Source organism: Triturus cristatus, chromosome 10 (assembly GCF_964204655.1).
Source record: "Triturus cristatus chromosome 10, aTriCri1.1, whole genome shotgun sequence".
In the NCBI taxonomy this organism is placed as follows: domain Eukaryota; kingdom Metazoa; phylum Chordata; class Amphibia; order Caudata; family Salamandridae; genus Triturus; species Triturus cristatus.
The window spans coordinates 970,816,188-970,839,810 of NC_140593.1; the positions used below are offsets into that span (position 1 = coordinate 970,816,188).

Sequence of the window (23,623 nt, forward strand, 5' to 3'; positions counted from 1 at the left end):
GTGCTTGTGTGGTCTGTCAATTTACGAAAAGAAAAGCCGAACCTGACCTAGAACTATCAACACTGTGGAAACTGAACAGAGACACCAACAGTAACACAGGACATATATACAATAGAATTCCCTCCTCACAGGAGATACATTGGCATGACCACTAGAAAGATTAAAACTGCATCCCAGAACACCGTGGTGATATACAATGCAGACGAGCCACCACAAAATTTACCACTCAAGCTTTAGATCTAGAACACAGTGAATATGATATACAATGTAATATAATTGAAAAATTACACACATCCATACCCCAAAATCAGGCTAGTGCAATATTTATTTTTCAAAAAACAAAGCTTGCACTATTGGTTACAAACAAACACGTATGGTCTTAACGATGAAATCCCATGGCCCTTATCGAGTCTCAACTACAACTAACATCCACACATAGGAGTAATTATCTATGCAGGCCCCCATGTATTTTTTTAAAGTATCCCAGGTGTGACTTATTGTAAACATTTTTGCAATCTGTCTACTTCAGCACCTATGTATTCATACCTTTTTTAACCAGTAAGGGGCAATATTTGGCCTTTACTATGAAGTCCTTTTTTTCCCCAGCGACTCTAGCTAAGAGTGGTTTTTCCCCAAGCCACTATATATTCTGCAAAGAGCTGGAAGTATGGGAATTCATGTATCCACATGTATGTTGAGTACCTCGTTTAGATTTTGAGCATGACTTGATCAGACAAAAACATAGAATGAGTGAGCACTTGACTAGTCATTCTGCTGTGTATTCAGCCCTTGCACGTGATGAGCCCTGGACTGCAGGACGACCATGTGCCTGCTGAATAACGAGCACTATAACCACGGACAGCTCGTCCATTAAAGTGTTCCAGGGCAACAACTGCCCCTAATAACTGCTTAATTTGTAAAATAATCAGTGCCAGTGCTCTGACCAGGCGGCCACTGCAGCTTGCACCACCCATTACCCCTGTCATTGCTGCCAAAACAACTACTAACCCTCTCCCTCACCTGCAAGTGCGACAGTTGAGATTATTCCAGGTCCCCAAAGCTAAAGGAATGGCGGGGGGGGGGCAGGTATCAGTATTTTTATGTCTTTTGTATTCATAAACACCTGGTGTTATGCTCCTCTCTAAAGTAGATATGCAGCACCACCACGTGGCAGACTGTCATAAGTGCAGTGTTGACAATTAAGTGCCGGTGCGCAGCACCGGAAACCACCAGCTCACATTAGGCACTGGTGACAACAAGGAAAGCGAATCGGCACACTTTGATGTTGCTTCCCTTTTTGGCTTAATAAGGTATTTACTAACTTCCACCTCTATTTTCCAACCAGTCTATGTATGTTTGTTTTGGTTACCTGCTCCTTCCCCGAGAATCATAGATACCACTTAATAAGGGCATTCGTTGGACAAGCAGAGGCTAAGTATTTTAACATGATATTTTCACTCACTAGTCCACAAAGAAGCAGGGTGCATTTTTCTACTCGCAATTTATGCTGTTTCTCACAGATAGAAACTGGTGACTTTTTGATGGCGACGATTATAGATAATATTCAACTTCTATGTTTTGGAACCCTTGGTTGCTGGATTCACCCATAATGTTTGGCACTCATTTGGGTGCATCCTCATTAAATATTTCTGTCTCTACTGTGTTTCCTTGCAGGTTGTGCCAGGTGGTGTTTCAGGTACCTACAACTAGAATCCAGTAACTCTAGTTATGTATTCTCACTAGTTTTACCATTTACGCTTGTCTACCGCATCTCTCACATACACAGACCATAGGGACATATATATCTGTACAGGTAGTCAAGTTCTGGCAGTGTTCACAAAGGGCTTCCAATCCTGAAGAAAGTCCAGACACTTATACAGGGTTATAAATGCGGAATAAAATGTTAGCATATAATGCTACCTTGACATTAGATTATATGATTTTAACAATTGTCACATAGCAACCAAAATATAGCACTTCAGGCCTCTTAAGTGTTTCCCTATTTTTTCATTCTCTACCAACTTTAAAAAGAGTAGGGACACCTTGAGATAGTGTGGTCACAGGTACAGGTGAGGCCACTCAGAAGGAAAGAATTCCCCATTAGTGAGCAGGGGCCCTATAACGAAGCATGCCTCTCTTGAGTGGATAGGTGTTCATTGTACTTTTACCAAAACAGTGTAGAAACAAGACAGCTGGGAAATCTTGTAGGGTTTATGCAGACACCACAAACTAACAGCATTGATTCATAACCACTATAATAGGATCTTCCTGTAGCTGCTAAATTCCTTTTGGTTAATGTGGTACATGCCAGCTATCTGCACCAGGTAGTTTCACTGCTGCTTATACGTTTCTGATCATCTTAAGAAACATTTCTAAGTTAGAGCACTTCATCACATAATTTTCATCCTCATGGAAAGCAACTGCCTGACCACACAACCCTATGGAGACAAGCTCTTGCTTTACAGATTGGTGCTCTCTACATGAGAATAAGAAGTTAATTTTCGTCACTGACTCAAGGCCATTGCATGCCTCCCGGGCTTCAATGTGCATGGACTTTGGCCCGGCTACTTACTGCTCAAATGATCTGGAGACTGCGCTTTCCGAAGACAAGTTTTAACTCTAAAAAGTGAACATAAGGTCATCTTATTTAACCAACCATTTATCACGTTTACTATATTTAACAATTTATGCATGTTTACATCTACTTTTAAATATGCACTTCCTGAATATTAGTCAAAGTTTTCACTATGTCCACCTTGTTATCCTGCTTAGTGACTCTTGGGGGGTAGAAGGCTTGAAAATGGCAAAGCTAAGGAAGAGAATCTTCGAGTACTGGTCAAAGACAGTCAGTGAACGAGTCAGTGCACTGTCAAAGTTCAGGTAGAATCTTAAGGAACAATTTTTCCCTCACTTGCAACTGACAAGTTAATTTCTTACACCATAGAATCTAATGAAGATTTCGTAGCTAATTTTCTTTTAGAGATTCCAATAATTAAAGGGACTTGGTGTATACTAGCGTTTAATAATTGCCTGCATTAACATAGAAATACACAACATACAGAGGATAAGCTTCTAAAGAGGCAGCTTGGTTGTAAAAGTCCTTAGGCACAGTACAGAATATGGTGCAAAAAGGAAAAAGACGCTAGCAGCAGAATTAGCACCAGAGCAGTTTTCATGAATCTTGGTACACCACCAATGCTGACAAGCCTTTTCAAATTGGATATCAAACACTATAACTCAGGGGTCTCCAACGAGTAGCTCGGGAGCTACTGGTAGCTCGCCAGTACCCTCAAAGTAGCTCTCAGAGGTGAAGTCAATCCCAGTATCTCATTCAGAGAGTCTATGCAGAGACTCTAAGCATATTAAAAAAGGTAGCACTTCTCATCTGAAGATCTTTAGCCAACCCGCCTACGGCAGGGACTCATATTAACAATCAAACACGCACAGTGTCTGCCTATTGAGTCTGCCAGTCACCTTTTCCCAGTCTTGGACTAAGTCACAAGGCCAGTCAGTCAAAGCTTTTATTTCGGTAAAATACCATAAAAAGACATAAATACATATATACATTTAAAACATGATTAAATAGCATTGTGATGAGTGTAATCCGTTAGAACATTAAAACAATTTCCATAGAACATACGCAGTTAAAAACGTAATCTTTTCCACGAAAAGAAAAATGTTAAAATTAATCCAGGGCCAAGGATATACACATTATACCTCAAAGTACTATGATGGTGATATAGATAATACTGAATCAGAGAGATGAGTGACAGAAGACAAAAATTTGGACCTTGCAAACCACATTGAGAGAAGGAATTTAGCCATTACAAACACTATCAAAGGGGTGGTATCATATTTCAGAATTCTGAACACCTCCTTGTAGTCCCTGAGACCCCTAGACTTACATAACTGGATAATCCACTTTTTTCTTGCAATAGTATATAAAGGGCAAAATAGAACAACATGTAGCTCTGTTTCACAGATAGCAGAACATAGGGGACACGAGCTAACGGGATCTACAACATTGCACCATCTGTGAGTGAGATCTCTCAACGGAAGCGAACCGTGTCTAAACTGGATGTAAAGTTTCTTTGCCAAAGGTGGTTGGATAACGTCCAGGAAAACTTCAAACTGGGGACTACACTTAATGTCCAGAAAGGTGTCAGTAAGCCTAACCAGGGAGGAATGGAATAGGATACCCTTCCTATAAGATTTCAAAACCTCCCGCAATGAATTCTTCGAGAGTGTACGGCAGGTCGCTTCCGGGGCGGACCATAAATTCCTCATCCCAATTAGGTTACAAAGGTTCTTTATGTAGGCAAGCCAAGGGATCTTATCCGATTTTCCCCTTGCCATAATGTCACCAAGATCGTACCTGTAGCTTACCAACTCGGGCGTTGACCAGAGACGCCTCCAGAACTGAAGAGGACGGTTCCGGGCAATCTCTTCTATGGGAACCAGACCCAGATCCCATCTCAGAGGAATTAATGGGGTGCTGACAGGTAGTTTCAACAATCTCCTGATAAAAGAATTCTCAATAGATGAGAGGGAAGCGGGGGTGGAATATCCCCATAATTCAGCACCATAAAGTGCTCCTCCTCTGGCTTGGGATTTATAGATTTCCATAGGGGGGCCCAAAGGTTTAAAAGAGGAGTTATTAAACACCTTCAGGATTCCCCCCACTGATTGGGCTAATCTCAAATTTGCCTTCGCCAAATGGGACCCCCAATTCATTTTATCATTAAGGGTCACCCCCAAATACTCAAACGTGGCAACCCTATCCAACTCAACCTCTCCCAGTTTAGGATGGGGGCAATTAAATGAATTAGAACCGAAAACCATAAATTTGGTCTTCGAAAGGTTCAGTTCCAGATCCCTGAGTTTACAAAAGGAGCAAAAGGCCTCTAATGTACGCTGGATGCCCATGTAAGATTGGGATAACAGGAGCGTATCATCAGCGAACATTAGGGCCGGGACCTTACGCCCCGCCAGTACAGGGGAGTCCAGGTTAGCGGAGCGCAGTAGATACTCGATCAGCCCATTGATGAAAAGGGAGAAAAGGGTGGGGGCCAGGACACAGCCCTGCCTCACACCCTTCTCTACCGGAAATGGCCCAGAGATTTCCCCGCATCTCCCATATCTCACCCTTGCATAGGTGCCTAAGTGGAGGCGTTTGAATAAATGGCAAAGATAGGGGGGGGCACCCATCTCTAGCAAGAGGGCCCAGAGTTTTTCCCTTTGCACCATATCAAAAGCGGACCGGAGGTCCACAAAGATCAGATACAAATTACCAGCACCCATGCTGACTGTTTTCCAATAAATCAAGAGTAATCTAAATAGTTGATCAATAGTAGAAACCTTGGCTCGGAACCCCGCCTGGAGGGAGGTTAAAATTTGTTGATCCTCCATCCAGAACTGCAGTCTGGATAAGAGGACTCGGGCGAACAGCTTCTGTAAAACATCAATCAGGCTTATGGGGCGGTAGTTGGCTGGATCCAGTGGGGAAGATTTTTTGTGGATGGGTATAATTTCTGCACCCAGCCAGGTGTCCGGGATTCTAAGGCCCTGCAAAATAGCATTAAAATATACACATATATAAGGGGCCCAGATTTTTACATCACTTCTGTAGAGATCACCGGGGATCTTATCAAGCCCCGGAGCTTTCCCTACTGATAGGGAATTGAGGGCCAATTATATTTCTGGGATAGAAAAGAGACTAGTCTCAATTTGTTCCTGACACAACAGGTCCGTTGCAATATCAGTCTGTGACAAGCCTGCATCGGTGCCACCCGGGGGGTTACTGGCCGAGAAGAGGGGTTGGAAATGGGCGAGCCAGACCTCCTCGCTGAGATTAGGAATAATTGCTGGGGTACTGGCAACCGTGCCCGTCCGGACAATGTTCCAAAACGCCCTCGAGTCACGGTCTACTAAAGCTTGGAGTAAATTTTGCCACCTTAGATCCTCCCACTCGGCTTTTGCTTCCTTGATCAGGTTTTTATAGGTGGCCCTAGCCGCCCGGATACTAGACGGGGTACCCTCCTTTACTTCTTTTAACAGGGCAGACTTAGCCTGCCTACAGGTACCATTGAACCAGTGCTCGGGCCTAGAAGGCCTTGGTTTTGAGACAGTAGGGTTGTAGAAGAAGCTAGCCAAACTGCCAAGGAGATCCTTGTGGATGGTCTGGAGATCGAAAAGGCGGGACTGCGGGATGTCCCCGGCAGGACTCAGGAGGTGGGAGACTGCTTCCAAGGAGCGGATCACAGTGCTATATACCTCAGCAAGCTTTAGGTCATCAGACGCTACCCTTTCCCACCTGATCCGTCTGCCACCTGCCACTAGAACCAGATTCTCACTATGTAATGGAGAATGGGGCCTAGAGAATTCACTACCACCTAACTTGTTAATCAATTCCAGAGACAGTAGGTTGTGATCGCTATCGACCCGTGGAATAATAGAAAAGGCGGCCAAGTGGCCCCAAAATTCCACGTTCACCAAAACATAGTCGATGGTCGAACAGCTCCCAGCTCTGTTAAAGGTGAAAGACCCCGGCACGTCCGGGCAGAGTCTACCATTGCAGGCCCGCAAGGAGTGTGCAATGGTGAGCCTATTAATCTCAAGGGCTAGAGGGGAAAGGCGTTTGGCCGGATAGGAGATAAGGTCTGGGATAAGATAGGTTTCATCCTCATCACAGGTGGGGGAGGGGATCCCAAGGAGGGGTTCGAAGTGGCAATTGAGATCTGCGCCAATTAGTTTATGGGACGCAGGTGGAAGAGAATGTAAAACATCTTCCAGGGCGCCCAGGATCGACAGACCCAACTGAACCGGCTGGGGGCGCAAGTACACATTTATTACTACTAGCGAGTAGCTAGCAGGGAAAGTGAGTAGCAGGCATAGGATGTCAGGGGACTTTGGATCCAGTAACTTTACTGAGCACCCCAGGTGTGTTGCAACCCATACTACTAGCCCCCCTGAAGGTCTTCCTCTCGTCCCCTGGACTGCTGGGGCCGAAAACGATGCATAACCCACCCTCCGTGGTGTAGACCGTAGCCAGGTTTCTTGGAATATGCAGATGTCATATTTGTCCATTAGCTCCCCCCACTCAGGATCAGAGAGTTTGGACTCCAGACCGGCCACATTCCAAGACCCAACTAAAGGTCTCCGAATAGGTATTCGGGGAGGGCTGTCAACCGGAGGGGGGGTAGAGGGGGGGCTGTGGGAAGCAGAATGCACGAGGGGGTTCAACACTAAACAACCCACTGTGGCGCTGAGGGACAGAAATGAGGGAGAGGGGGGCCCAGGGCCACTCTCCGTGCCAAGAGCTACCGAGGACACAGCCAACATCGTATCAGAGACATCCCCATCCTGGGTCCCTCCCAGGGGCATAAACCCTCCCTTACTAGGACTCAGAGGTGGTGGTCAGTCCACCGCATTGAGCACACCAAAACGGTTTTCAACCGGGATGTTAAAGTAAGAATTATGTGGGGCCTGGTGGAAGTAAGGTAAATCAACTGGGTCCAGAGTATTGGGGATGGAATAAAAATACCCCAAATGCGATGCCTCAATGGCTCCCCTTCTATGGTGCCCTCCCTGCTCCAGTATGTGACCTACTACTCTGGGGTCCCTAAAGTTAATCAGGACACAGTCCCCCCCTATGTCCTTTGAGCGGGTCCCCAGCCAGTTAACCCTCCGAACATGAAGAATCTCCCCTCTCCCTGCTCCCTTTAATGGTCTATTTTTGGACAGCCAGTGAATGGCTTTATTTTTTAGTTCAGAGTAAGATTCCCCCCTTCCATTCATTAGCGGTGGAACTCCTGTGAGCACAATCACATAAGGTGCTGCCTCCGGGGGAAGCTGGACTAGAAGATGTGAATCATCCGGGCTCCTGAGGGCTCGGTTCCCCCCCCAGAAAGGCAAGTTCCATCCCTGTCTGAATTCAGAGGAGCTAAATCCCTGCAGCTAGCTAGCTGCTCATGTGATGGAACGACAATAGGGGCTCGGGGCACAGTCGGGGACGTACGAGGACCAGCAGTAAGGGAGGGGGCAGTTGAATGCACCATAGAAGGCTGGCCTAGATCCGTAACCGACTGGATCGGGGGTAAAGGTGGCTGTGATTGGGGGGTAGGATTGGTAAGGGATGCTTGAGTACTGACACCCTCCGTGCTGCCCAAGTTAGACTTTAAGTCCTGGTTTGGCTGCTTCTTCCCAAACCCTTTGGTATTAACTAATGATACCAACCTGTCAATTTTAGATGACAGGGATTTTAAAAGATGGTTTAGGGACTGGTCTATGTGTGACTGTAGGTCAATTAATAAGGTAGTCACCCAGGTCGGAGGGATAGAAGTAGGGGGGTAGTGGATCGGGGCCAAGAGGGGAGAGCTGTCTACAGGAGGGGCTGGTAAAACACTCCTTTTTCTGAGTTTTTTTTTTTTTTTTTCCTTGGCTTTGACTGCTTTATGGGGGCCACAATAGAAACAAAGGAGGATGATGATGGCCCATCTTCCACTAGAGCTGGTTCGTCTATTTGTGCCTGAGCGCACGGTAGTTGTGTGAATGAGGGCAACATGGAAGACATTGCATCAGGATCCACCTGGTATGAGGAGAAGTCCGCCAATCCATCAGACGGGGGGGCCAAATTGAATGCCGGTGTAATCGACAACCGTTTTTCCGTATTTTCGATGGCTGTAGCCACCGCCCCGATTGTCTTCTGGAGCATCTTATCTATCGCTGTAAGACTGGGGATCTGTGAATTGGAGTTGGCTAGCTGTCTAGTCATAGGGCGACTAACTGTAGGTTTGGAGTGCTTCCCCATGATTCCAATGAGCCAACAGCGAAAAACAATGAGGAACCTCTAGCACAAGTATCTAAAATCCAAACAATATAAGGTAAAAGGAACACACTCTAGACAAAGCAAAGGACTGACTGATAATAAATAAAATGGCATTAGCCAAAGGGGGTAGGTTCACAACTGTTCCAAAGAGCGAGGCTTAGAAGAGCGGCCCAGCCCGGCCTCGGACGGCCACAGACGGTCCCGCCCTTGTCCCGGGCTTCTCCCGGCGCCGACCCGCGCGCGATCCCGCGACGCGGGGGGCGGGCTCAGTTAAGTAGCGCCTCCGGGCGCGCAAAGTGCGTGGTTTGTACTTCCGGGTCGCTGAGGGGCCTGGGAAATGTAGTCCCCGTGGAGAGCTCCCCCCACACGGCGGTCGCGGTGACAGGCGACGGCGGGGGGGAGACGTGAGGCCAGATGGGAGAGAACGAGTGGACCCAGGAGACACACGAGGCCACACAGGTGAGCAGCAGAGATCCGCTAGTGATTGCCAGGAACAGCCCCCGCTCTGCCGGGTGCGGGCTCAGTTAAGTAGCGCCTCCGGGCGCGCAAAGTGCGTGGTTTGTACTTCCGGGTCGCTGAGGGGCCTGGGAAATGTAGTCCCCGTGGAGAGCTCCCCCCACACGGCGGTCGCGGTGACAGGCGACGGCGGGGGGGAGACGTGAGGCCAGATGGGAGAGAACGAGTGGACCCAGGAGACACACGAGGCCACACAGGTGAGCAGCAGAGATCCGCTAGTGATTGCCAGGAACAGCCCCCGCTCTGCCGGGGGCGGGCTCAGTTAAGTAGCGCCTCCGGGCGCGCAAAGTGCGTGGTTTGTACTTCCGGGTCGCTGAGGGGCCTGGGAAATGTAGTCCCCGTGGAGAGCTCCCCCCACACGGCGGTCGCGGTGACAGGCGACGGCGGGGGGGAGACGTGAGGCCAGATGGGAGAGAACGAGTGGACCCAGGAGACACACGAGGCCACACAGGTGAGCAGCAGAGATCCGCTAGTGATTGCCAGGAACAGCCCCCGCTCTGCCGGGGGCGGGCTCAGTTAAGTAGCGCCTCCGGGCGCGCAAAGTGCGTGGTTTGTACTTCCGGGTCGCTGAGGGGCCTGGGAAATGTAGTCCCCGTGGAGAGCTCCCCCCACACGGCGGTCGCGGTGACAGGCGACGGCGGGGGGGAGACGTGAGGCCAGATGGGAGAGAACGAGTGGACCCAGGAGACACACGAGGCCACACAGGTGAGCAGCAGAGATCCGCTAGTGATTGCCAGGAACAGCCCCCGCTCTGCCGGGGGCGGGCTCAGTTAAGTAGCGCCTCCGGGCGCGCAAAGTGCGTGGTTTGTACTTCCGGGTCGCTGAGGGGCCTGGGAAATGTAGTCCCCGTGGAGAGCTCCCCCCACACGGCGGTCGCGGTGACAGGCGACGGCGGGGGGGAGACGTGAGGCCAGATGGGAGAGAACGAGTGGACCCAGGAGACACACGAGGCCACACAGGTGAGCAGCAGAGATCCGCTAGTGATTGCCAGGAACAGCCCCCGCTCTGCCGGGGGCGGGCTCAGTTAAGTAGCGCCTCCGGGCGCGCAAAGTGCGTGGTTTGTACTTCCGGGTCGCTGAGGGGCCTGGGAAATGTAGTCCCCGTGGAGAGCTCCCCCCACACGGCGGTCGCGGTGACAGGCGACGGCGGGGGGGAGACGTGAGGCCAGATGGGAGAGAACGAGTGGACCCAGGAGACACACTAAGTCACAAGGTGATTGGCCATGTGGTAGTCCCCTGCTTTATCAATTTCACCATGTGTGTGAACAGTGGGCCATAAATGAAGAGTGGCAGTGGTAGCCTGAGCAGTAATCAGTGCTGACCCACTAAAGTGTGGGACTGCAGGAGTCAGAGTGAAAATGTTTCAGTTGGGTGCATGAGCAGCCAAGGGTTGAGGAAAGCTATGATCCTGAGCAGAGAAAATGAAGAGCCTCATCTGCATTTATCTATGTGTGCGTCCATTATAAACACTGTTGCTTCCTGTAAGATACACCTGGTATCAAGGACTACCAAATGGGTATGCTAGCCCCCATCATATGGGTTTTGTCTGTGGCACAAGTGTCAGTTCATGGCATAATAGTGCCAATGACATAATTATGGCCATCCTTTACTATTTTGGGTATTCGTTGTCTAGTTATAGTATACCGTCAGCCATCAGTGACATATTAAGAGCATGACTGCACTATATTTAGGTGCCCCTGATATAATTTTGGCTGCCTCTTGCATAATAATGACCATGACTAATAATACGGTGGCCATCCTGGTCTTTATGGTGTCCAGACTTGACACAATTTATACTGGTGGGCATTATTGGCATTATACAGTCGTCCTTGGTGCTATGGTGCCATGGATTATGACTAATACCTGAGCATTTGAAGCAGTGTGTCCATGTGAGGCATTTGTACAGGTGAGTGCCCGTTTAAAATGACTTGCTGATGTTTGGGTACTATGTATTTCCTAAAAATGAAAACGTGTATTTTAAAGGCATTTTTTTCAAACAAGGGTTTTCCTCACGAAAATGTAGTTTGTTTGCCCAAAATGGAAAGTGGTGATAGAAAAATCTGTGTATTTTCAGAAATTGATATGCTGGCGGAGACAAAAGGTTGCAATTCCAAAACACATTTAAAGTTGAAATTGAAAGATAAGTCAAGCTGAATTGAGGAGACCTATTGCGGTGGTTATGTCCTTTGTGCCACAAGGCATGTGAAGATTTAAATGTTACTTTATCAGTCAGGTGGGGGCATTTAATATTGATAAATGTTTCCCTAGCATTTCTTCTGGTACTATCACCTGGAATACTTGGGTGGCACTATGATAATCCTGCTTAGGGTGGTCATAGTGTAATGTTTACATGTGCTGTCAATATTTTACAGTGATAAAATTTGCTAGTAGCTCAACAGGACTTTCCTTGAGCTGAAGTAGCTCTCAATTCGGAAAACGTTGGAGACCCCTGCTATAACTAGTCATTTTGGAACAATTAGTCTTCTTTGTGTAATTTGAGTACAGATGTTATAATTACCAGGATTTTAAAACCCTTAAATGAGGTTAAACTAAACTCACAATTTTAAAACGAACATACTAAATTACAACTCTTGATCACAACTGGCATTAAAAAAAATGATTGTGCAAGGGGACCGTTAAGCAGCTAATCATCACCAGGCATTTGATCATATACAGAGGGTAGTGTTGCTGCTACCGCGTCCCATCCTCTTTAATGTGAGCAACTGTGCAAAGCAGCCACTAATTGATGATGGGACTTGCTGACACCCAAACTGAGCACAAGTACTACACCATGGGCAGATTCCAAATGTATTGGGAAATGCATCTTCGCTTTAAGAAAATATAATTCTTCAATGGAATAATGAGTGACAAGGCATGGTCTAAGCATATCCATTCTGCCTTAACAAAGGGAATTCAAAGAGATATTTCCCAATAACATTTCGGATACAGTATTGTACATGCTATATCTCTCCAAGTAATATTTCATCAAAGAAAAGCATTGAGAGCACAAACAAAACTCGGCATTTCTCACCTTCTGAATGCCCCCATTCTCCTCCACCAGTGGAGGGAGCGGACTGGTGTTGTTATTCGAGGATGGCGGTTCCACATTGTAGCTGCGAAAACAGCAGAACAAGGAACCAAAGATGCTTCGATGCCTCTGCTTCTTCAAGCTTATATTACATTGAGAAACTGCAAAAAAAAAGAAAAACAATACAGCAATTTAGTTGCATGCAGCAAGTCAGTGAATCTTCACTCTCTATTGCTGGACTTAAGCGATAGTGTCCAGCAGTTCTTAATCTTTGGACTTTTGTGGACCCCCAACAGAATCACTACTGGGGGCCCAGGACCCCCTGCCTAAGCAACTTCTACAATTTCAACCTTAAAATAATGCACAAACACAAAATATGCAAAAAATTGAATTTTCATTTTTATGTTCGTGTTGGAGCTTTTCAAAATGTAATTTTATTTCTTAAAGACTTACATAAGCTACAATCCAGCATATCACTCTCTTGTTTGCTCCTAATGCATGCTCGCTTTTTGTTGGCACATACCAGTGCTTCAATTGTGGCCATACTAGATTCTGTGTGCTGTAATTGCGCTGAAACCATAACTCAAGCTAAGGACTCCAACCTATATTTTAGCCCCCAATTCCAAAGTCCTTCTCAGTTATAGAGCGTTTAAAATGTTGCTTTTTTGATGTATATGTACACTTTATTGATCTGCTACGAATATTTGAGTTTCTAAACAATCGTGGAAGGGACTGCTGGTTTAAAGAAATCAGTGGTGTTCAAAGAACAAAGCAGAAATCGGCTCAGCTCCCATATGAAAATGTTCGTGTTTTTTAAATGCCTCTCAGAAATCTGTAAATTTTCGGTTAGATAACAACTCCTTTCCAGGAATGTCCTCGCTCGCGTGTCATTTTTAGTCAAACAAGAGAAAAAAATCGTACACGTAGCTCACAACTCACACACACACATACATACACAATATCAGTAAATTGTTCATGTTTTCTTGCCCTAAAGGCCAACACCCTTAAACAGCGCCTCTGCTCCCGACAGGAAACCAGTGCTTTTGAGGAGATGTATGGATTTCAAAGGCTATTACTTTGTAATTATTTGCCTATACTGTAGGAAGGTGGATATCTGACTATGGTTACCCCCAACTTTTTGCTGGTTCTTCCTTATATGGCCACTTAGGCAATAGAGGCTTACCTTGTCAAGGACAGCCTTATCTCCTTTCGTTTGGGGGGGGGGGGTTGTGTAGGAAGGTGGATATCTGACTATGGTTACCCCCAACTTTTTGCCTAGTGTCTAGCTGGTTTTTCGACTTAGTTGGCCTGAGATCCTGCCATTCAGGGTCTCCGGCTGTCTGCTCTCTCTTTAAAATGGACTCCATGTACCCTAGGTACATAACCAATTGGTAAGGATCACCTTATTGGACCCTGTACAGTGTACCCTAGGTACCCAGGGCATAGGTGTACCCTAGGCCTCCCAGGGGCTGCAGCATGTATTATGCCACCCCTGGTCTGGCCTTCCAATCAGACACAACTGGCTGATCACTCAGCTGGGGCAAGGTCGTGTAATCACCCCTTGCTTAGATATAGTATACCTATATCTACCCTTATATATAGACACATGTGTACCTATCAGCCACTCCTATGGCAGGCCTTAACAATCCTGGAGGCAGAGTGCTTGGTAACATGTGAGATGGTGCTCTAGCATGAGCTGAGCCTGTCTGCAGCTTTCGGAACCATGTCCTTATAGCTGTTCTATGATATAGCCTACCACATACTCTTAAAGTACCTTATAATCTTAAACGGTTATGGTAACTATGGTTTGGCTTTATCAAAACATGTTGTGTAAGGTGTCTAACACTTTGGAATAATACCCCCATACCATTTCTGGTGATGAGGATATTATTCCTCCCTTCTAGAGGGAGAGACATGTTAAAATCCTACTTTGCTGTTTAACTCTCACCAAAGCCTCAGCATCACAAAATGGATGCTGCTGCCACAGACACGAGTCTGACCTCCTGCTGCTGGGAGCCCTCCCAGCCAGGGAGGCCTGGACAATAGGTTTCCTGCTTGGGGAGGTGCCAGCACCTCCCCAGACAGACTTTAGTGTATTGGGGCAGGGAGGGCTGAAAGGAATGAGACATGCCTGGGGCACACAAGGTGCTCCATGCATAGTCCAGTTCAAACCGGTGCTGGGGCACTCCAGCCCCAGCTCTGGCGCGAAACTGGACAAAGGAAAGGGGGTGTAGCCACTCCCCTTCCTGGTCCCACCCATAGGAGGGACCTTGCAGGTAGCCCAGCCCACTAGCCCAGTAAATCAGGAGGTAGCTGAGCCCTGCCAAATTAGATTATCCTGAACCTGCAACTTGAACAGAAACTCTGGACCTTCGACATTCGACGAAAGAAGAAGACTGAAGAATCTCCCTTGTGGCCAAGGAGTGGCCACCCTGTGCGAACAGGCACCATCAAGAGACTTACCCTTTGCTTTGCTGAAGTTCTACGAGGGACCGACTGCAGAGCCTGACCAGAGCCTTGACTTCCAGACTTCTCCGACCCTAATCCACATCCACAGCCGAGCTGAGATCCGTGGAGGCGACGAGAGACGTGGGACCGGCTACCTGGGAAAAGTGGCGAGTATCTTCCAGCGCAGCTTCTGAGGCACCCTCGAGGTTGTGCACCGGGGATTGAGAAGCCCCAACCCCAAGCACCATCTGCACCGAAGATCGGCCCCCCACACTCCACGAGTCCTGCGTGGGGCCCTTCTGCATTTTCCTGCTTGCCGCGTCTGTCCGGTTGCTTGCCCGTTGGCTAGTAACCTTTGCGATGACAGACCTTCAATTTTCCACTGCTGGTTTGGCTGCTCCAGACTGGCTCCTGTTCCTCTGTAAAAGAGAAGCACCCCAGACCTTCCTGGTCTGCACCAGAAGCAAATCCTCCATTCTTCGTGGGTTCCGCTTGCCAAGGCTTGGTAAGTCCTAGTTCAGGGGTCTCCAACGAGTAGCTCGGGAGCTACTGGTAGCTCGCCAGTACCCTCAAAGTAGCTCTCAGAGGTGAAGTCAATCCCAGTATCTCATTCAGAGAGTCTATGCAGAGACTCTAAGCATATTAAAAAAGGTAGCACTTCTCATCTGAAGATCTTTAGCCAACCCGCCTACGGCAGGGACTCATATTAACAATCAAACACGCACAGTGTCTGCCTATTGAGTCTGCCAGTCACCTTTTCCCAGTCTTGGACTAAGTCACAAGGCCAGTCAGTCAAAGCTTTTATTTCGGTAAAATACCATAAAAAGACATAAATACATATATACATTTAAAACATGATTAAATAGCATTGTGATGAGTGTAATCCGTTAGAACATTAAAACAATTTCCATAGAACATACGCAGTTAAAAACGTAATCTTTTCCACGAAAAGAAAAATGTTAAAATTAATCCAGGGCCAAGGATATACACATTATACCTCAAAGTACTATGATGGTGATATAGATAATACTGAATCAGAGAGATGAGTGACAGAAGACAAAAATTTGGACCTTGCAAACCACATTGAGAGAAGGAATTTAGCCATTACAAACACTATCAAAGGGGTGGTATCATATTTCAGAATTCTGAACACCTCCTTGTAGTCCCTGAGACCCCTAGACTTACATAACTGGATAATCCACTTTTTTCTTGCAATAGTATATAAAGGGCAAAATAGAACAACATGTAGCTCTGTTTCACAGATAGCAGAACATAGGGGACACGAGCTAACGGGATCTACAACATTGCACCATCTGTGAGTGAGATCTCTCAACGGAAGCGAACCGTGTCTAAACTGGATGTAAAGTTTCTTTGCCAAAGGTGGTTGGATAACGTCCAGGAAAACTTCAAACTGGGGACTACACTTAATGTCCAGAAAGGTGTCAGTAAGCCTAACCAGGGAGGAATGGAATAGGATACCCTTCCTATAAGATTTCAAAACCTCCCGCAATGAATTCTTCGAGAGTGTACGGCAGGTCGCTTCCGGGGCGGACCATAAATTCCTCATCCCAATTAGGTTACAAAGGTTCTTTATGTAGGCAAGCCAAGGGATCTTATCCGATTTTCCCCTTGCCATAATGTCACCAAGATCGTACCTGTAGCTTACCAACTCGGGCGTTGACCAGAGACGCCTCCAGAACTGAAGAGGACGGTTCCGGGCAATCTCTTCTATGGGAACCAGACCCAGATCCCATCTCAGAGGAATTAATGGGGTGCTGACAGGTAGTTTCAACAATCTCCTGATAAAAGAATTCTCAATAGATGAGAGGGAAGCGGGGGTGGAATATCCCCATAATTCAGCACCATAAAGTGCTCCTCCTCTGGCTTGGGATTTATAGATTTCCATAGGGGGGCCCAAAGGTTTAAAAGAGGAGTTATTAAACACCTTCAGGATTCCCCCCACTGATTGGGCTAATCTCAAATTTGCCTTCGCCAAATGGGACCCCCAATTCATTTTATCATTAAGGGTCACCCCCAAATACTCAAACGTGGCAACCCTATCCAACTCAACCTCTCCCAGTTTAGGATGGGGGCAATTAAATGAATTAGAACCGAAAACCATAAATTTGGTCTTCGAAAGGTTCAGTTCCAGATCCCTGAGTTTACAAAAGGAGCAAAAGGCCTCTAATGTACGCTGGATGCCCATGTAAGATTGGGATAACAGGAGCGTATCATCAGCGAACATTAGGGCCGGGACCTTACGCCCCGCCAGTACAGGGGAGTCCAGGTTAGCGGAGCGCAGTAGATACTCGATCAGCCCATTGATGAAAAGGGAGAAAAGGGTGGGGGCCAGGACACAGCCCTGCCTCACACCCTTCTCTACCGGAAATGGCCCAGAGATTTCCCCGCATCTCCCATATCTCACCCTTGCATAGGTGCCTAAGTGGAGGCGTTTGAATAAATGGCAAAGATAGGGGGGGGCACCCATCTCTAGCAAGAGGGCCCAGAGTTTTTCCCTTTGCACCATATCAAAAGCGGACCGGAGGTCCACAAAGATCAGATACAAATTACCAGCACCCATGCTGACTGTTTTCCAATAAATCAAGAGTAATCTAAATAGTTGATCAATAGTAGAAACCTTGGCTCGGAACCCCGCCTGGAGGGAGGTTAAAATTTGTTGATCCTCCATCCAGAACTGCAGTCTGGATAAGAGGACTCGGGCGAACAGCTTCTGTAAAACATCAATCAGGCTTATGGGGCGGTAGTTGGCTGGATCCAGTGGGGAAGATTTTTTGTGGATGGGTATAATTTCTGCACCCAGCCAGGTGTCCGGGATTCTAAGGCCCTGCAAAATAGCATTAAAATATACACATATATAAGGGGCCCAGATTTTTACATCACTTCTGTAGAGATCACCGGGGATCTTATCAAGCCCCGGAGCTTTCCCTACTGATAGGGAATTGAGGGCCAATTCTATTTCTGGGATAGAAAAGAGACTAGTCTCAATTTGTTCCTGACACAACAGGTCCGTTGCAATATCAGTCTGTGACAAGCCTGCATCGGTGCCACCCGGGGGGTTACTGGCCGAGAAGAGGGGTTGGAAATGGGCGAGCCAGACCTCCTCGCTGAGATTAGGAATAATTGCTGGGGTACTGGCAACCGTGCCCGTCCGGACAATGTTCCAAAACGCCCTCGAGTCACGGTCTACTAAAGCTTGGAGTAAATTTTGCCACCTTAGATCCTCCCACTCGGCTTTTGCTTCCTTGATCAGGTTTTTATAGGTGGCCCTAGCCGCCCGGATACTAGACGGGGTACCCTCCTTTACTTCTTTTAACAGGGCAGACTTAGCCTGCCTACAGGTACCATTGAACCAGTGCTCGGGCCTAGAAGGCCTTGGTTTTGAGACAGTAGGGTTGTAGAAGAAGCTAGCCAAACTGCCAAGGAGATCCTTGTGGATGGTCTGGAGATCGAAAAGGCGGGACTGCGGGATGTCCCCGGCAGGACTCAGGAGGTGGGAGACTGCTTCCAAGGAGCGGATCACAGTGCTATATACCTCAGCAAGCTTTAGGTCATCAGACGCTACCCTTTCCCACCTGATCCGTCTGCCACCTGCCACTAGAACCAGATTCTCACTATGTAATGGAGAATGGGGCCTAGAGAATTCACTACCACCTAACTTGTTAATCAATTCCAGAGACAGTAGGTTGTGATCGCTATCGACCCGTGGAATAATAGAAAAGGCGGCCAAGTGGCCCCAAAATTCCACGTTCACCAAAACATAGTCGATGGTCGAACAGCTCCCAGCTCTGTTAAAGGTGAAAGACCCCGGCACGTCCGGGCAGAGTCTACCATTGCAGGCCCGCAAGGAGTGTGCAATGGTGAGCCTATTAATCTCAAGGGCTAGAGGGGAAAGGCGTTTGGCCGGATAGGAGATAAGGTCTGGGATAAGATAGGTTTCATCCTCATCACAGGTGGGGGAGGGGATCCCAAGGAGGGGTTCGAAGTGGCAATTGAGATCTGCGCCAATTAGTTTATGGGACGCAGGTGGAAGAGAATGTAAAACATCTTCCAGGGCGCCCAGGATCGACAGACCCAACTGAACCGGCTGGGGGCGCAAGTACACATTTATTACTACTAGCGAGTAGCTAGCAGGGAAAGTGAGTAGCAGGCATAGGATGTCAGGGGACTTTGGATCCAGTAACTTTACTGAGCACCCCAGGTGTGTTGCAACCCATACTACTAGCCCCCCTGAAGGTCTTCCTCTCGTCCCCTGGACTGCTGGGGCCGAAAACGATGCATAACCCACCCTCCGTGGTGTAGACCGTAGCCAGGTTTCTTGGAATATGCAGATGTCATATTTGTCCATTAGCTCCCCCCACTCAGGATCAGAGAGTTTGGACTCCAGACCGGCCACATTCCAAGACCCAACTAAAGGTCTCCGAATAGGTATTCGGGGAGGGCTGTCAACCGGAGGGGGGGTAGAGGGGGGGCTGTGGGAAGCAGAATGCACGAGGGGGTTCAACACTAAACAACCCACTGTGGCGCTGAGGGACAGAAATGAGGGAGAGGGGGGCCCAGGGCCACTCTCCGTGCCAAGAGCCACCGAGGACACAGCCAACATCGTATCAGAGACATCCCCATCCTGGGTCCCTCCCAGGGGCATAAACCCTCCCTTACTAGGACTCAGAGGTGGTGGTCAGTCCACCGCATTGAGCACACCAAAACGGTTTTCAACCGGGATGTTAAAGTAAGAATTATGTGGGGCCTGGTGGAAGTAAGGTAAATCAACTGGGTCCAGAGTATTGGGGATGGAATAAAAATACCCCAAATGCGATGCCTCAATGGCTCCCCTTCTATGGTGCCCTCCCTGCTCCAGTATGTGACCTACTACTCTGGGGTCCCTAAAGTTAATCAGGACACAGTCCCCCCCTATGTCCTTTGAGCGGGTCCCCAGCCAGTTAACCCTCCGAACATGAAGAATCTCCCCTCTCCCTGCTCCCTTTAATGGTCTATTTTTGGACAGCCAGTGAATGGCTTTATTTTTTAGTTCAGAGTAAGATTCCCCCCTTCCATTCATTAGCGGTGGAACTCCTGTGAGCACAATCACATAAGGTGCTGCCTCCGGGGGAAGCTGGACTAGAAGATGTGAATCATCCGGGCTCCTGAGGGCTCGGTTCCCCCCCCAGAAAGGCAAGTTCCATCCCTGTCTGAATTCAGAGGAGCTAAATCCCTGCAGCTAGCTAGCTGCTCATGTGATGGAACGACAATAGGGGCTCGGGGCACAGTCGGGGACGTACGAGGACCAGCAGTAAGGGAGGGGGCAGTTGAATGCACCATAGAAGGCTGGCCTAGATCCGTAACCGACTGGATCGGGGGTAAAGGTGGCTGTGATTGGGGGGTAGGATTGGTAAGGGATGCTTGAGTACTGACACCCTCCGTGCTGCCCAAGTTAGACTTTAAGTCCTGGTTTGGCTGCTTCTTCCCAAACCCTTTGGTATTAACTAATGATACCAACCTGTCAATTTTAGATGACAGGGATTTTAAAAGATGGTTTAGGGACTGGTCTATGTGTGACTGTAGGTCAATTAATAAGGTAGTCACCCAGGTCGGAGGGATAGAAGTAGGGGGGTAGTGGATCGGGGCCAAGAGGGGAGAGCTGTCTACAGGAGGGGCTGGTAAAACACTCCTTTTTCTGAGTTTTTTTTTTTTTTTCCTTGGCTTTGACTGCTTTATGGGGGCCACAATAGAAACAAAGGAGGATGATGATGGCCCATCTTCCACTAGAGCTGGTTCGTCTATTTGTGCCTGAGCGCACGGTAGTTGTGTGAATGAGGGCAACATGGAAGACATTGCATCAGGATCCACCTGGTATGAGGAGAAGTCCGCCAATCCATCAGACGGGGGGGCCAAATTGAATGCCGGTGTAATCGACAACCGTTTTTCCGTATTTTCGATGGCTGTAGCCACCGCCCCGATTGTCTTCTGGAGCATCTTATCTATCGCTGTAAGACTGGGGATCTGTGAATTGGAGTTGGCTAGCTGTCTAGTCATAGGGCGACTAACTGTAGGTTTGGAGTGCTTCCCCATGATTCCAATGAGCCAACAGCGAAAAACAATGAGGAACCTCTAGCACAAGTATCTAAAATCCAAACAATATAAGGTAAAAGGAACACACTCTAGACAAAGCAAAGGACTGACTGATAATAAATAAAATGGCATTTGCCAAAGGGGGTAGGTTCACAACTGTTCCAAAGAGCGAGGCTTAGAAGAGCGGCCCAGCCCGGCCTCTTCCGGCCCCGGACGGCCACAGACGGTCCCGCCCTTGTCCCGGGCTTCTCCCGGCGCCGACCCGCGCGCGATCCCGCGACGCGGGGGGCGGGCTCAGTTAAGTAGCGCCTCCGGGCGCGCAAAGTGCGTGGTTTGTACTTCCGGGTCGCTGAGGGGCCTGGGAAATGTAGTCCCCGTGGAGAGCTCCCCCCATACGGCGGTCGCGGTGACAGGCGACGGCGGGGGGGAGACGTGAGGCCAGATGGGAGAGAACGAGTGGACCCAGGAGACACACGAGGCCACACAGGTGAGCAGCAGAGATCCGCTAGTGATTGCCAGGAACAGCCCCCGCTCTGCCGGGTGCGGGCTCAGTTAAGTAGCGCCTCCGGGCGCGCAAAGTGCGTGGTTTGTACTTCCGGGTCGCTGAGGGGCCTGGGAAATGTAGTCCCCGTGGAGAGCTCCCCCCACACGGCGGTCGCGGTGACAGGCGACGGCGGGGGGGAGACGTGAGGCCAGATGGGAGAGAACGAGTGGACCCAGGAGACACACGAGGCCACACAGGTGAGCAGCAGAGATCCGCTAGTGATTGCCAGGAACAGCCCCCGCTCTGCCGGGGGCGGGCTCAGTTAAGTAGCGCCTCCGGGCGCGCAAAGTGCGTGGTTTGTACTTCCGGGTCGCTGAGGGGCCTGGGAAATGTAGTCCCCGTGGAGAGCTCCCCCCACACGGCGGTCGCGGTGACAGGCGACGGCGGGGGGGAGACGTGAGGCCAGATGGGAGAGAACGAGTGGACCCAGGAGACACACGAGGCCACACAGGTGAGCAGCAGAGATCCGCTAGTGATTGCCAGGAACAGCCCCCGCTCTGCCGGGGGCGGGCTCAGTTAAGTAGCGCCTCCGGGCGCGCAAAGTGCGTGGTTTGTACTTCCGGGTCGCTGAGGGGCCTGGGAAATGTAGTCCCCGTGGAGAGCTCCCCCCACACGGCGGTCGCGGTGACAGGCGACGGCGGGGGGGAGACGTGAGGCCAGATGGGAGAGAACGAGTGGACCCAGGAGACACACGAGGCCACACAGGTGAGCAGCAGAGATCCGCTAGTGATTGCCAGGAACAGCCCCCGCTCTGCCGGGGGCGGGCTCAGTTAAGTAGCGCCTCCGGGCGCGCAAAGTGCGTGGTTTGTACTTCCGGGTCGCTGAGGGGCCTGGGAAATGTAGTCCCCGTGGAGAGCTCCCCCCACACGGCGGTCGCGGTGACAGGCGACGGCGGGGGGGAGACGTGAGGCCAGATGGGAGAGAACGAGTGGACCCAGGAGACACACTAAGTCACAAGGTGATTGGCCATGTGGTAGTCCCCTGCTTTATCAATTTCACCATGTGTGTGAACAGTGGGCCATAAATGAAGAGTGGCAGTGGTAGCCTGAGCAGTAATCAGTGCTGACCCACTAAAGTGTGGGACTGCAGGAGTCAGAGTGAAAATGTTTCAGTTGGGTGCATGAGCAGCCAAGGGTTGAGGAAAGCTATGATCCTGAGCAGAGAAAATGAAGAGCCTCATCTGCATTTATCTATGTGTGCGTCCATTATAAACACTGTTGCTTCCTGTAAGATACACCTGGTATCAAGGACTACCAAATGGGTATGCTAGCCCCCATCATATGGGTTTTGTCTGTGGCACAAGTGTCAGTTCATGGCATAATAGTGCCAATGACATAATTATGGCCATCCTTTACTATTTTGGGTATTCGTTGTCTAGTTATAGTATACCGTCAGCCATCAGTGACATATTAAGAGCATGACTGCACTATATTTAGGTGCCCCTGATATAATTTTGGCTGCCTCTTGCATAATAATGACCATGACTAATAATACGGTGGCCATCCTGGTCTTTATGGTGTCCAGACTTGACACAATTTATACTGGTGGGCATTATTGGCATTATACAGTCGTCCTTGGTGCTATGGTGCCATGGATTATGACTAATACCTGAGCATTTGAAGCAGTGTGTCCATGTGAGGCATTTGTACAGGTGAGTGCCCGTTTAAAATGACTTGCTGATGTTTGGGTACTATGTATTTCCTAAAAATGAAAACGTGTATTTTAAAGGCATTTTTTTCAAACAAGGGTTTTCCTCACGAAAATGTAGTTTGTTTGCCCAAAATGGAAAGTGGTGATAGAAAAATCTGTGTATTTTCAGAAATTGATATGCTGGCGGAGACAAAAGGTTGCAATTCCAAAACACATTTAAAGTTGAAATTGAAAGATAAGTCAAGCTGAATTGAGGAGACCTATTGCGGTGGTTATGTCCTTTGTGCCACAAGGCATGTGAAGATTTAAATGTTACTTTATCAGTCAGGTGGGGGCATTTAATATTGATAAATGTTTCCCTAGCATTTCTTCTGGTACTATCACCTGGAATACTTGGGTGGCACTATGATAATCCTGCTTAGGGTGGTCATAGTGTAATGTTTACATGTGCTGTCAATATTTTACAGTGATAAAATTTGCTAGTAGCTCAACAGGACTTTCCTTGAGCTGAAGTAGCTCTCAAT

At 48.5% G+C, this 23,623-nt stretch overlaps 1 protein-coding gene across 2 annotated transcripts in view; it reads right to left on the bottom strand.

Moving 5' to 3' along the window:
- LOC146796353 (CTD small phosphatase-like protein) overlaps nucleotides 1–23,623 on the bottom strand; it is a 332,502-nt gene that overhangs the window by 132,083 nt on the left and 176,796 nt on the right. For both annotated transcript variants that reach the window (XM_085628875.1, XM_085628874.1), the window contains exon 2: nucleotides 12,374–12,531. In XM_085628875.1, the coding sequence (XP_085485001.1) occupies nucleotides 12,374–12,531 (158 nt within the window). The remainder of the gene's footprint in view (nucleotides 1–12,373; nucleotides 12,532–23,623) is intronic.